The 14,117-nt window shown below is 50.9% G+C and overlaps 1 protein-coding gene and 1 long non-coding RNA gene across 2 annotated transcripts; one reads left to right on the forward strand and one right to left on the reverse strand.

Moving 5' to 3' along the window:
• Positions 1-5,280: 5,280 nt before the first annotated feature.
• On the forward strand, positions 5,281-14,059 carry LOC122167495 (transmembrane protein 45B-like). Its single transcript, XM_042832134.1, has 6 exons — positions 5,281-5,361; positions 10,033-10,234; positions 10,523-10,735; positions 11,692-11,876; positions 12,769-12,914; positions 13,397-14,059. Exons 2-6 carry the CDS (start codon positions 10,051-10,053, stop codon positions 13,512-13,514), a joined length of 846 nt encoding a protein of 281 aa, XP_042688068.1. The 5' UTR covers positions 5,281-5,361; positions 10,033-10,050; the 3' UTR covers positions 13,515-14,059.
• LOC122167496 lies at positions 6,949-8,103 on the reverse strand. The gene is made up of 2 exons (XR_006171038.1): positions 8,018-8,103; positions 6,949-7,677 (listed from the first exon to the last, which is right to left on the reverse strand). It is a non-coding gene; the product is annotated as an uncharacterized LOC122167496 (long non-coding RNA).
• Positions 14,060-14,117: the final 58 nt, after the last annotated feature.

Raw genomic sequence — 14,117 nt, forward strand, 5'->3', positions numbered from 1 at the left:
TTCTGGAGCTCCGGCGGTTGCTTCTAACGGGAGAAGTCAGCTGCAGCTGCCATCCCTATGGCAATGTGGGGGAAGGCAGGACCCACTGGGATCCCAGTTGAAAGCCTTAGGCCTGACAAACCACGGCATGGCGGGATGAGATGACGGGCTGGGGCAGCTTCACGTCATGCAAATGGACTGCTAATTCATGCAATTTTTTTTCGCATTCGTCTTCCCGTCTCTGTCTCCATCCCCAAGGCCTGACTTCTGCAGCAGTGTTCAAACCCATCTCATAAATGGCTCACAGCTGCTGAGTGACGGCTCTCGCCTGGTGCTGGGAGTTGCTCCATCACCTCCAGAGGAGCCTGAGCCTCTCTGAGATGAGTGTGAGCTTTCCCTGTAGTTTGTCGTGCCTTTGGGTGAGGCTCGTTGTGCCCAAACTCCCCCTGTTTAAACAAGAGATCAGTCACCAAGTTGTGTGGGTTGTCATACAGGGCATGCAGAAATGGTCTTTGATGGCCCTTGCATGAAACCATACGTAATTGATTCTTCGCGGAGTGAACTTTGGGCATTCCCACTGCCCACAAGGCTAAGGGCATTTTGTGTGCACGGCCTGGCCTGCAGGTGGGTATTTTTGGTGGAGTAATGGTGTGAAGTGGGCACTGGTTGTGCTGCAGGAGTGCGTGTGGTGGCCGAGTGGTGATGGAAGAGCTGCCATGTCCTCATGTGGAACCCAAAGGAGAAGAGGAAAACTCTGTGCTTGCTTCTTTGCAGACAGAAGGTGAGTGATGAATGAGAGCTGTGAAAGTGTCGATTCCCAGCTTTGATCAGCATGCCAATTATACATATATATGTTTATGTATATATATATATGGATGGATTTTGTATTTTTTTCCATCAAAGTTCAGGACTAACTGCAGTGTCTCTTACTGCTGGGAAACGGAGGAAGTGTTCTCTGGGGAGAAGAACACAACCAGTGTGTCAGTTATGTACTGAACAGACTGAATGTCTGTTCATTACCAGCATCCCAGGGTGGTTGACCTGAGGATTAAATACACAGCAGTGGGGCTGTGTAGGTGTATAGGAAAGTCACTGAGACTGCTGGCAATTGGAAAGCTCAATGTGGGAAATGTGCTGGCAAGGGCTACGGTAGCTTGCAGAGAAATGACACAAAATAAAGCAGAGAGCACCAAACTGGAAGAGTTGCCCCAGTTGAGCATCCCTTGGTTGCTCTCACTGATAATTTGGGCAAACCATCAACATTGCACCAAGGCGTTGCCAAGACCTCGTGCCATGGAATTAGGACATGTCTGTGCTTCCCTTTTCTTCCATATTTGCAAAGGCAGAAGGGACGTGCAGCTGCATCCCTCACCCTTCGATCCAGCACTGCAAATCACCAGGGCCAACCACTGACCCCCAGTACTCCACCCCACAGCCCCATAGGTTGCTCCTGAAGCCCCACATCATAACATCAGCTCATCCCCAACCTCCTGGCTCCCTTCCCCATCCCAAACGACGAGGGCTGAGGCATCCCACCCAGCACTTTGATGCACCCGCAGGGACAGCTGGGCTGTGCCACAATCCCTTTGGCCCTTTGGGCTAAGCCAGCATTTTAAAATAGTCCCCCCCAGCCCAATGGTGACAACTGCACAATTATTTTAGATGCTGTTTACGGACCCGCGGCGTAACTGGAGCCCACGGGTGGCACAGAGGAATGGGAGGCAGTGGGTGAAGGGGGCTGGAGGTGAGAGGAGCAATGTGTGGTTTTCAGCCTAATGAGCAGCCCCTTGGCTCTCACAGGGCAGCTGAGGATGGTGGAAAACCCATTCATATGTGCAGAAGTCCCAGGTTTTCTCCTCTCCGGTGGTTGAGCTGTCCCATGGCTTTCAAAATACACCTATTATTAATTGTTATTTATTTTTAACTTTTCAGATTTGGAACAAAATTATACCGTTCCATCCACCCTGAAGCCATCTTTAGTAAGCCAGAATCTGCCAGCAGGTGCTATTTCACATCAGAAAAACAGGGATACGATCTGAGATTCACCATGAAGCAACAGCAGACCCCAAAAAGGGACTCAGCCTCCATCCTCGCTGCTGCCTGGGGTGCACGGCTGGGCAACAAACCGCAGCTGTGGCACGGCTGCAGGTGGGTGTGATGCTTCAATCCCCCTCACCGCGGGATGCTTTCAGCCTTTCCCATCCGTTTCAGGGCTGAGCGTGTGGCCACATCGCCTCCTCGCTGGGATAGATGGCGATGGAGGCTGCGCGATCCCCCTCGTGCTTCAGTTTCCCCATCGCCAAAAGAGAGGCGAGGGATGCCCGGCCCTATAAACCTCCCTGCGGAGGAGAGAGGGCTGCGATAAAGGGGCAGGAGGGCTCGGGGCCGGCTGTGCGGTGGGAAAGCAGCACCTCGAGCATCCCTCGGAGCTGCTCCGTGCAGCCCCAGCACCACCTGGCGGCTCCTCATCGCCCCGGGCGGCGCCTGAGAGCGGAGCGGCTCGGGATGGCATTCCTCCCTCTGCCACCGAGATGCGCCCTTGCTCCACGCAAAACCCTCCGGGAGGATTTATATATTTTATTCTTTCGTTGTTTCATGACTTGTTTTATCTTCTCTTACCTTATTTTGTTTCGTGTTTTTTTTTTTTTTTTCCACTGTTCCCATTTCCCACAGGCTTTCCCCCAACTCTGTGCTCCCTTCTCTCAGCCTCCATCCCTTCTCTGCATTTCCCTCACTGTTTTCTCGCTATCCACCTTCGCTTTCCCTTAAATTCCTCTTGTCTGACTGCACCATTTTGTTTTTAATGATTTTTTTCTGTCTCTTATTAACAGCTTTTGCCTTCCCAAGCACTACGCAGTGCTGGTGTCCTGCCGGATGGATGCAGTTGGAATTGCAGCACAGCTGAGCTCTCTCTGTTTTTATTCATCTGATTTCAGCTGTTTTTACCCACCCAGCGGCTCAGGTCTGTTCATGGGGGCTATCCCAGAAACCTTTATTTTTCTGCTTCATTTTGGCCAACTTGTGCCCCAAAGTGTCTTCCCACTTCTCTGTGTGCTTTTGATCTGGCTGCGTGGTGCAGCAGATGTCCTCTATGGAATGGATTCTTTCTCTCATTTTGCCTTGAGGCAGGAGCCTTGAGCATGAGCTGAAGGATTTCTTATTTCTTACCTTTATCTGTCAGCTTGCTTTCATGGCTGTGCCATGCAGCTCATCAGCCTGCTGTCCTGGCCCCTGAAATCACAGCTCACCTTCAGGCTGCCGTCCTTAACTTGCAGAAATGAGGAACTCATTTCCTGGCTGTGACGCTCCATCATTTCCCCCATTTCCCTCAGCAATTAATTCTGAGCTCTATCCAAGCAATTCTACACATCCTAGAATAGGAATTGGTGCCAGGGCTGATTTCACATCAAGGTAACATGGTTTGGGCACGCTGCCATTTGGGATGGAGCCTGGTTTGTGTCTGCAGCCCACGGTGACCCCAGGCCCACCCTGGTGGCAGCCCCATGCTCACAGCTTTGGAAAGCCGAATGCTGATGCATGCTGGGCAAGGTGCAGCCCATGTGTTGTTTCAAGGATGGTGGAGGGAACAACCTCCAGCAGAAGCATAGCTATAAACCAGAGATTATTTTTGTGTGCGTGTGTTTTGTTGGGAAATGTTTGTTTTGGATCATGTGAGCATTGCTGAGGTTAAACATGCACACATTCAGCCTAACTGCCAGCTCCGGGATGGCGTTTGCTGCAGTAAATACACACAGAGAGGTTTCCTATTTCCCCGCCCCATGGGCTCCATGGTTTCGTTCTGCAAATATTTCACAGTGCAAATTTCCTGCTAGGCAAGAAACAGCAGCAATAGGCAACAGAGCCTGGGCTGAGGGCAAACTTCAATTTCAACGCTTTGCCTGAGCAGCTCAGCTCTGTGACAGCAGGAGCCATAGCAGGATCACAAACGCAGCCCAGCAGCTTGGATTTCCATCCCTGATGAAAGAGCAACCCCACGTTCTGGTGCTTTGTTGATATTTGTAGACATCCCATGGCTTTCGTTCCATAAACGTCCTCAGGAGAGCCAGCCTCTCTGCACAGAGAAAGAATTATTCCTATTTCCAGGCCCTCCATCACTTACTGCTTACCTTTAGGTGTAGGGGTGAACCTAAAGACTAGATGGTTGGACTTGGTGACCCTTTCCAACCTTAAGGATTCTGTGGTTCTGTTTAGGGACACAATCAGTGAACGTGCTGGGGAGGGGCTGGGGTTGGGCTTTGTGATCTCAGAAGTCTTTTCCAACCTTAATGACTTTATGATTCTGTGACATTAATGAACCAATTTAGTGGTGGAGCTGCAGAGGTGGAGGAGAGGAATGCCTCAGTGCTGCAACCCAGCCCCCGTGCTGCAGAACGAGATGCTGCTGCAGTCAGCATGGAGCAGATGCCTGCAGGATGCTGCCTTCCTCCCCCAGCTCAGCAGCTCTCAGAGAGAAGAGGAACAAACAGGGCAATATTTTTACAAGAAATCACCCATTTAAACAACACTGTAAGCAAATTGCTTTATTTTCATAAACGCCCCTCTTTCTGAATGCTGGGGTGGGCAGCCAGGCAAAGCTCTGAGCCATGAAGCCATTTACAAAGCTCCCAGACAGTAAAACTCAGCTTTCTCCCTGCAAATTCCCTGCTGCAGGTGTATGTGCTCTGGGTGATGTAAGTATCTGTGCTGCCCCATAAAAGTGAGTTAAGCTGAGGGCTGGCAGGACTTGAGTACAGGAGGCTCTGTCAGTGCTTCTGTTACAAATAGCGATAATAACGCTTACCTCCCTCCCCAGGGTGTTGTGGGGGTTAATTATTTAACATTTGTAAAGCACTTGCAGGGCTGGAGATGAAAGTGGGAAGTATTATTAAGAATAAACTGCGTTTTGTAGGAGGTCTGGTCAGAAAATTGCGTTCGGAGTTGAAATATGGGTTATGATCGTGGGTCCCTGGAGGAGCATCTGTCACAGCCTGGGATGTGTGGGAAAGGAACAAACTGAGAAAATGAAGACGTTTGGTGACTCCCTTCATTGTTGCAGCATTGGGGGGGATGGGGATGATGCCCTGTGCCCCTGCTTTCTGCACAGGGTGGGTGATGCAGAGACATGGAGAAGGATATTTGGTTGTTGAGGTGATTAAATATATAACCGTTTGAGGTTAAGGATTCTGCACAAAGCTTTACCATGGCCAGCCAGCATTGCTCATTGAGTCAGGAAGGTTCTGAAGGGAGAAAACTTCAAGCGAGCTGCTCAATGTGCCTTGAGGTGTGGGGCTTTGGTGTGCCCGGCCCCCGGCTGCAGGTAGGTGGGGAGGTGCTTGAGGCGGAGCACAGCTCACCTGGGCGAGGTGCAGCAGCAGCTGGCAGGTAATGTGGGGCTCTGTGGGGAGGGACTGTGTGTTGGGCAGGGGTGGGATGGTGATGGATGGGATGGGGTAGGATGAGATGGGGTGGGTGACCACCCCCCTGCCTTTGGTACTGCACTGCAAATTCTGTAGCAGGGAGGGAAAGGAGCCCACCTGGTTATCCAAAGGGTCCGTGAGTGGGCTTTGGGGTGGTGGACCCTGAAATTTGGTGTTTGGGTTGAGTCCATAAGGAGTGAAGGATGTGGGTGGGTGAGGAAGGAGGTGCTCTCCATGGAGAGTGAAGTGGGGGTGGGGGTTCTGCCTGCTCCATTGCTGGGGTGTCCCACCAGCATGTCCCAGCAGTGGTGGGGGCCATGGAATGGGGTGAATAAGGATTCACAGGCTGCACCCAGCAGTGGGACACGATGGGCGGCCGGGCAGCAACACCGGGCAAGGAGGAAGTTGGAAATACAGCGCAGTGCTTGGGGCTCAAGTGCAGTGGAGGGGAGCAGAGCTGCTCAGGACAGGGGTCCCCATGAATCCCCCCTGCACCTCGTGGGGCTGCCTGCAGGGAGCCCTCCCCACTGCGGCTCTGCTCCTAGCCAAGTTACACACAAAGGCTCTGTCTGACAGCGGGACTGAAATCACCCTACGTGCACCGAAGCAGAAAGCCTTCCCCCATTCTCCTCTCTCTGCAGAATTGCCCAGAAATTCCTCTTTTCATGCCTGAAAATGAGGAAGGAACGAGTCCTTCAATGCCCTTCTCCAAGGCCGGTGCCTCCCCCGGCAGGGCTCTATTCTGGGAAGGTTTCTTCCTCCTTCCTACCAGCTGGAAACCAACAGCATTTCAGTTTTGCAGTGCAGCCTCAGGTGCCCAATAAGCCAAGGAACACAGGTGTGGGAGTTTTAGGTGAATAATTGCTTCTGCCTTGAGTATATCAGAATTGAAACGGTTTCTTAAATAGTTTGGTATATAAAGGCTTTTTCTTGAGGTGTGACAAAGGCAGTACTGTGCTGTTGGGTCACGGTGTGGGTCTGCCCAAAAACAGCTCCAGGTGCAGCAAAGGGGAAATGCTGCTTGTGGGGCTGGGGGTTTTCCAGGTAAACGGCAGGGGAGGAAGGAGCAGGGAGCAGTCAGGGGTTGATTGGTAAATTGGAACAGGGGTGTTCCAGAGCTGTGGGGATGTGGCGCTGAGGGACCTGGGCACAGTGGGGTGAGGTTGGATTCGGGATCCGAGAGCTCTTTTCCATCCTCAAGAGCTGTATGAGACTGCAGAAGCAGCAGCTTTGGGATGATTTCAGGACATGTTACTGCCTTGCCTTCTGCCAGTGGTGACTTCGTGGCACTTCTGGTGGCAGCAGTTTGGGGTTTGAGTTGCAGTGGGAGCGCAGCCCTGGGCTGGCTGAGTCCCATGGCAACCAGCACCTTGAAAAAGCACTCCAAGCTCTCAGGCAAAATGCAGAAGAAAAATGCCTTTTAAGATAGCAACACGTGTTTCCCAAAAGAGGTCGTTTTTAAAGTCAGACCCCGTTTCCTTAAAACCACAAATAAACAAATGCACGTCGTAAAGAGAAGCAAAAGGATGACAAAGCGCCCGCCCTGAGCATCTGTCATTAAGGTGGCTTTAGGTAATTTGTTTTATTGCTCAGCTTTCTCTGCTGGGCTGGGGGATGGTCACTGCTTTGTGGCTGTGGGTTCACATCCTTCCCTCTGATGGAGTAAAAGCAGGTTCTGTTTAAGCTGATAATTTTCAACCTAAGAGGAAAAGCCTTGTGTATCTTCTGTAGGCAGAAAGCTGCAGATGCAGCTGGGCTTGTAAATGCTGCTAACAGATAACAGCGTGATGGTTCCATGTCACTGGTGTGGGTGCAGGCAGAAATACAAGAAAAAAAATGATAATAATGGGATGAAATGGCTCAGAGGGGCTTTAGGCTGACATGAATGCATCAGGGGTCTGGCTCCTGGGGGAGTGATGGAAGTGCTGCTCACACCAGGAGCAGCTCTGGGCTGCTTGGACAGATGGGGGATGTCAGGCAGCAGAGCTCCTATTTGTGCCACTTTTGCAGTTTTTTCACCTGCAGAGATGTTATCTCACTTCTATGGCTGCTCCTCCAGACACACGCTGAGACCTCCTGCACTCTCAGAATCAGCAACAGGAGGCCAGGACATTCCCAAGAGAGTCTGAATTAGCCACGTTCTTCCCAGACGTGGCACCCAGAGGCATTTCCAGCTGGGATCCAGGCAGAGCTCAGCTTTTTTGCAAGCAAAGCCATTTCTCTTCATCTCTGAGTCAGTGCTCCCATGGGGACTGCTGCTGTCACACCAACACTGCAGGTCCTGCAGAGAGAGAGCAGCTCTGAGCTGTCTGATTTGTGGAGGCTGAAGGGCAGAGTTAATTGCACTGGTGATGGCTGTGAGCTGTTTCCAATCGCGAACTTTAGAACGTAATTTCCAAACTGGTGACATGGAAGCAGCGCCCTGAACGAGTCATTATTGATGCACTAATAAAACCTTTGCAAGAAAAAAAGAAGGAAAGAAAGAAAGGAAGGAAGAAAGAAAAGAGAGAAGTAAAGCAAATAAGGCAAACTCTATGGCCCCAGGATTTGGCTGAAAAGAAATGGCACGGCCTCACATCAGGAAGGTGAGAGGAGGAAGCAAAGCCTGTCGAGTTCCTTACCATCCTCCTGACAGTGCTGGATGCTTTCCTGGGTGATTTGGTGCATTAACTTTAAGACAAAAAGAAGCCAACTCCTCTGGGAGGCGATAAGAGCAGAGGAAACAGTAAATCATTAAGCCAGCTCGGTGTAATGAACAGGCAGGGGACAAAGTGCATTAATTACAAGGGATGCGGGTGTGTTGTTGAGCAGATCAGACAAGTGGGAGCATTGAGAATTCATGCCCTGCAGGGATGCCCGGTGTCAGTGCTCACAAATGGTGGTGGCAACAGCAGCTGCAGCTCCAGCGTTTGGATTTTGGGTTTATTCCTGTTTGAAGGATTGCGCCACCCCTCTGCATGTGGAGCTGCATGGGCAGACAGGAGCTGCTCAGAGCTGAAACCACAATCGTTGGCTTTTCTTCATCCTATCAGTGGGTTGTGCATTTAACACAGAGAACGGCCTTTCAGTTTCCCCACTTTGAAGTCCGTCGGGTCCTATGAGCACCAACTATGAAATATAACTGCAGGAGATGGTTTGTGAAGTTATATGGCATGCAGTAGAGCATTATGACATGATGATCACAGCAGTTGCTGCAGGAGTGCCTTGCCGTGTTGTTCTCTCAGGGGTTTACTGTGCTTTCGGTCATTGCTTGGGCTCCCCTGCACGTACACAGTGTGGCTCATTTCTCACCACAACACACACACATTCAGCCTCCTTTGGCCCAGACCAGGCGTTCCCTTTGTTGCAGGGTACAGGTAGATGCTCTGATTGCAGGTTTGTCTCCTTGAAAGGACCAAAGGGCCCATTGTATTTGCCTGCTGGACTGTGCCAGCAGAGCTGGTAAGCAGCGCCTTGCTTTGATTTTGTCTTTAATTATCCAATGTGTCCACTGTCCATAAATCTCTGCTTCTAAGCCACAAAATAAGGCAGAGCCTTGCAGCACTGCTAAAACCTTCCTGCAAAGCTGCTATCAAATACAGCAGGAAAAAAACATTTTAAGCATGGCATTATCTTCCTAGCATTAAGTTTCCTCCTTTATTTTTTGGCTTGAAAATGTTGCAGGTATTTGATGCAGGCTCCTGCAGCACCAGCCTGGTGGAGGGGGCATAGTGGCTTGCAGGCAGCTGCATGCATAGGGCAGTGTTTGCAGCAGAAGCAATGTTTGCCCCAAAATATGCCCTCACCATTGTAGTGGGCCGCGTCTGTGCCGTGAGCTGGCTCCTGTTGGTGCAGCTCAGAGCCTTAAGGGACGGAGGAGGGATTGCTCAGCATCACCAGCACAGCTTTTGCTATCAATTAAAATCTCCTAATTGACCAGCCCGACACAGCCGACCTGTACCCGTGCCAAGGCAGGCCCCCAAACATATGCTTGAGCCCACATCAAAGAGCTAATTGTTTCTCCACCTAATTAAACAAACCGGCAAATGGCAAGCAGGAGCCGGCTGGGTTTTAATTGCTGTGATTCTCCTAGGAAACGGGTCCCTCTGCTCCTGCAGCCCTGCGCTGTGCTGGCACTGAGGGCTGAGCTGAGCTCTGCTGGGAGCCCTGCTGCCTGGTGGTGCTCAGGGGGAACGCTGGTGCAGCTGGTTTGGGTTGGGGGGCATTTCTGAAGCTTTGTTTTTCACCAAACCCTTTGGCTTGGTGCATTTGGGTTGAAGCAATTCCAGGAATTTAAAACGTTTTTGCTGGTAGCACAGCACTCCCGGGGCTGTTCAAATCCTTCTGTATGAGCTAAACAACTTGAGTGATGTTTATTTGCAGCAGCCCTCCCAGTTTTCCCCATGTGTTGGCCTTTCTGCCCAGCCCCAGCTCTGCAGGGGATGCTTTTGCTCAAGAAGCTAGGGAGAACCCCAAAGTTCAAGCAGGGATGCCAGAGATTGCAGCAGGGACAGGGCCTCTGCTAGACCAGTCGGGGCTCTGGTGCTTCCAGTGCTCCCCAAAAGGTGAAGGGAACAAAGCCTTTGTTTTTCCCCACAGCATCACACCAAATACCAATGTGGTTTGTGTAATGGTAGTGTTTTTCTTTGCCTTCTAGCCAGAGGACGTTGTCAGCATGGCAAACTTCAAGGGCCATGCACTTCCAGGCAGTTTCTTCCTGGTCTTTGGGCTCTGGTGGTCTGTGAAATACCCACTGAGGCACCTCAGCCAGAAAGCAAGCAAGAAGTCCCAAAATAATCACTGCTTCCAACGCATGGATGCCATTGAAGGAGGAGTTAAAATCACCTTTGCTCTAATAGGTAAGAGCTATGTTGAATTGACAATGCCAACAGCTTCCCATGCTGTAGCAATGACCATTATGGAATCCTCACTCCAGAGAAACTGGTCCGGATGTGGAAGGATGCATCTCCTTGATGCTCACCTTGTGTTGAGAGACCAAATCTCACATCCCTTCCCAAAGCTGAGCTACCATTAAGGCAGCCAATCCTGACCCGAGTCAGTGGCTGTTGCCTTCAGAAAGCCCCCGAGGCAACCAGCAGCATCAAGCCATCATTGCATATAAGCCACAATCTTGTGTGCCCACGCAGGGATGCTGGCAGAGCAGTTCGTCCCCGATGGGCCCCATTTGTACCTCTACAGTGGGGAGAAACGCGACTGGGTGAAGCTGATGAACTGGCAGCACACCACCATGTACCTCTTCTACGGCCTCTCCGGGGCGGTGGACATCTTCACCTACGTCTGCACCACGGTGCCGCGGGGGCTGGACCGCCTGATGCTGTCCGTGGCCGTGTTTGTGGAAGGTCAGTAGGAGATAGGAGGGGTCTTGTTGGGTGAGTCACAGTGAGAACAAAATTTGGCAGGCTGAGATATCGCCCTGGACATGCCTGAGGACAGGACAGTTCTGATATGTTATCAACGGACTGCCTGCTGCAAGATGAGAAATATAGGCATTGATGCATCCTGGCTCTCCTGGTTTGGGGTTTCTGGTGTGACAGCGGGCTGAGTTTCCTTGTTATGATGAATTGCTGGTGGATAGCCCATCTATCTTACATCCACTGAGCTGTTTGCATGCCCCGTGCTCCCCCCAAGGGCCATTAATTGTGCTGCAGGCATTGTCATTCTCATCTGCTTGCATTGCAAGTGGCAAATTGAAGTGACTTATTCTGGCTTCAGCACATCATGAATATCATTATGTCTTCAGACTGTCTTGCATATTGTGAGCCTGGATTTCAGACCTCTCGGCTCACACAGGGCAGGAAGAAGACACTAGGAAATGAAGTTCTTCCTTACATTAGTGAGAAATATTGGTGGTAGGTGGGCGGTTGGACAAGATGATTGCAGAAGTCTTTTCCAACCTTGGTGATTCTATGATTCTGATATTTTCTTTTCCCTTATCTCAGTGGTGTTTGAAGCACAGCACAGGCAGCTCAGCAGGTAATGTGTAGCATGTAAGAAAAGGGAATCACAGAATTGTGGAATATCCTGAGTCGGAAGGGACCCACAAAGATCATTGGGTCCAACTCAGTGCACCCAGGAAACGTATCTCAGAGGAGACCCAGGTGCTCCCCGTGGCCACACCACTCATGTGGCATTAAGAAACAATTTCACTTCCATGTCTTCCTAGATTGCTAATTTGATATAAACTAGGGGCTCACTTCGGATAAAGCTCCCTGAGAGCCGGTGGGACATGATTTACTCTCAGTGGTGGTGGTCAGTATGGTTGATGCTACCCTAAGCATGGTGCTCGTTTTGGCAGGTTGTCTCTTTTATTACCACGTCCTTCACCGCCCCATGCTGGATCAGCACATCCACTCCCTGCTGCTCATCGCCATATTTTCAGGGGCCTGCAGCACCATGCTGGAGGTCTTCCTCAGGGACAACATCGTGCTGGAGATGTTCAGAGCCGGCATCACCATCGTCCAGGGAACGTGGTTCTGGCAGGTGAGTGCTGGCTCCTCCTGCAGAGCAGAGCACTGTGGTGGCAGAGCCACGTGGAGAGGAGAAGAAGCCATACTTCACGTCTCAATCACGCGTCTCTAAAGAGCAATTTTGCAAGTAGATCGTAACCCAGAGTGAAAATTTCCTCATCTCAGGTCATCTCTGATGGCTGCTCTGGCTGAGATGGCTGTTTGTCTTGGCTTATTGCTTCTCTGGGGGGAAAGGCGAGTGCTCACAGTAAGCAAGAGGCGTTCTGCGGTGTCTGACAACCAAGTCCTAATTGCTTAATGTGTCTAATGCACCCTGCAGCACTCCCTGTGGCTCAGTGGAAAGATGCAGTTCCCACCAAGCAGTCAAATGGCTGAGTGAAAGCACGGCCACCTGCTCGCTTTGGTGGTGGAGATGCAAAGAGATCAGTTAGAGAGAACTGCTCCCAAAACTCAGCTGCCAGCAACAGATGTGAGCTCTCCTCCTCTGCCTCAGCCCCAGAGCTGCTGTGTTGACTCAGAGCAGCCCTTATCCAGAGACGTGAAACACCAAAGGCGCTGCACAGCTGCCCAGGGTGTGGTGGAGTCCCTGAAGGGGTTTCATAACCATAGGGATGTGGCACTGAGGGATGTGGGCACAGCTGGGGTTGGAGATCTCAGAGGTCTTGTCTGACCTTAATGGTTCTATGATTCTACGGTTCTATGATCCTATGACTCTAAATTTGGAGGGCTGGGAGTCTGCAGTGCAGAGAGACAACTAGAAGCTTCAAAGCTCCTGTAGCAGCTTCTCATGCCTCCAGAATATCTTGGAAGGTCAGGAAGCGATAACACCGTTTGCAAACCAGCCCAGGCTCATGTTTCAGAACACTGATTTCCCCCCAAGGTAACAAAGTTCTCATCCCACTCAGGTCGGGATCGTGCTGTTCCAGCCATGGGGAGGTCCCATGTGGGATGAGAGCGACCACAGCAACATCATGTTCCTCACCATGTGCTTCTTCTGGCACTGGGCAGCTGCAGTGGTCATCCTGGCTGTGAACTACAGCATTGCTTACAGGTACGGCTGGGGTTTGGGAGGAGTGGGGCTGGGCTGAGATGTGAAGCCACAGCTGGATCCACAGCCTGTGCCTGCTGCAGGTTTCAGAGCACAGCAACAAATGTATGCTTTATTTGTTGAATGCACAGAATGCAAAATAGGGGCAGCAAGAGGCACAGGCACTGAGCATGGAGAAGGCAAGAAAGCACGACCCCGAGCTGCTGTGCAAGCTGTGCACTGTTGCTGCTCTGCATCGGGTGCTGGCTGACACCTGAAAGTCAGCATTTAATTCAATAGAAAAACCAAAGCTTTCCCATCACCACCCAACTCCCTCCCTTTGTCCCCTCCCTCACAAGGACTTCGATGCATTTGACCTTCCTTGAGCTGTTAACAAGAACGCCTGATGTTTAGGACCTCTGTAGCAGTTTATCCCCTTCTGTGTGTTCACTTTGCCAAATGTTTGGGGTTGGGCTGTCAGTGATGTCTTGTCCCATGTGTTGCAGCTGCATGCAGCGGTGTGGGAGAGGCAGTGGAGAGCCCTACATCAGCCTGGGGGTCCGGAAGCAGAAAGGTGATATGGGCTCCCAGGCTGCATTCCTGAATGGATCGGATGAAGAGTGAGGAGGATGCAACCTTCTCCTGCAAACTGGAGAAGAATCAGCTTTCCAGAAAGAAAAAATACAAACAAAACCAAACACAATGTCTGGGGAGAGTGGAGAGGGGCTGCCCTTGTGCTGCTTGGAATCCTATTGTGTGCATGGTGGTCTCCGCCCTCTGTTGTACCCAGATTCACCAGCTCTGACACAAGCACTGATTACAGTGATTTTAGCAACAAAATGAAGCACAGAAATTGACTGTTAAGATAGATCCATAGAGATGGATGGCATCCTTTGGCCTTCCCAACTCCTCCACTGGCCCAACCTGCTATGCTGCAAGATAGGGAAACTCCATGCTGGAGTCAGGCCCTCCAACACCCCCACACCACAGCATCATCTCAAGGAGGGAGATGGAAGGAGCAATCTGAAATTACATCAGATTTGCAACACCACAGCTTCATCGTGCACAACAGGAATTTTATTGCCAAAGCTGTGAACTGAAGACATTTTAAAAACAGATTTCTATTCACCAAAAGTTCTTAAAGAGGGAATAAATATGAAGCAAAAATCCTTTCAGTCTGATAAATTCGGGAGTGTGTAGCAGTGGCTCTCAGTCTTGTGGAGCCCC

Source organism: Centrocercus urophasianus, unplaced genomic scaffold (assembly GCF_019232065.1).
Source record: "Centrocercus urophasianus isolate 14NV4802_14NV808 unplaced genomic scaffold, USGS_Curo_1.0 seq_37, whole genome shotgun sequence".
Taxonomy (NCBI): Eukaryota; Metazoa; Chordata; class Aves; order Galliformes; family Phasianidae; genus Centrocercus; species Centrocercus urophasianus.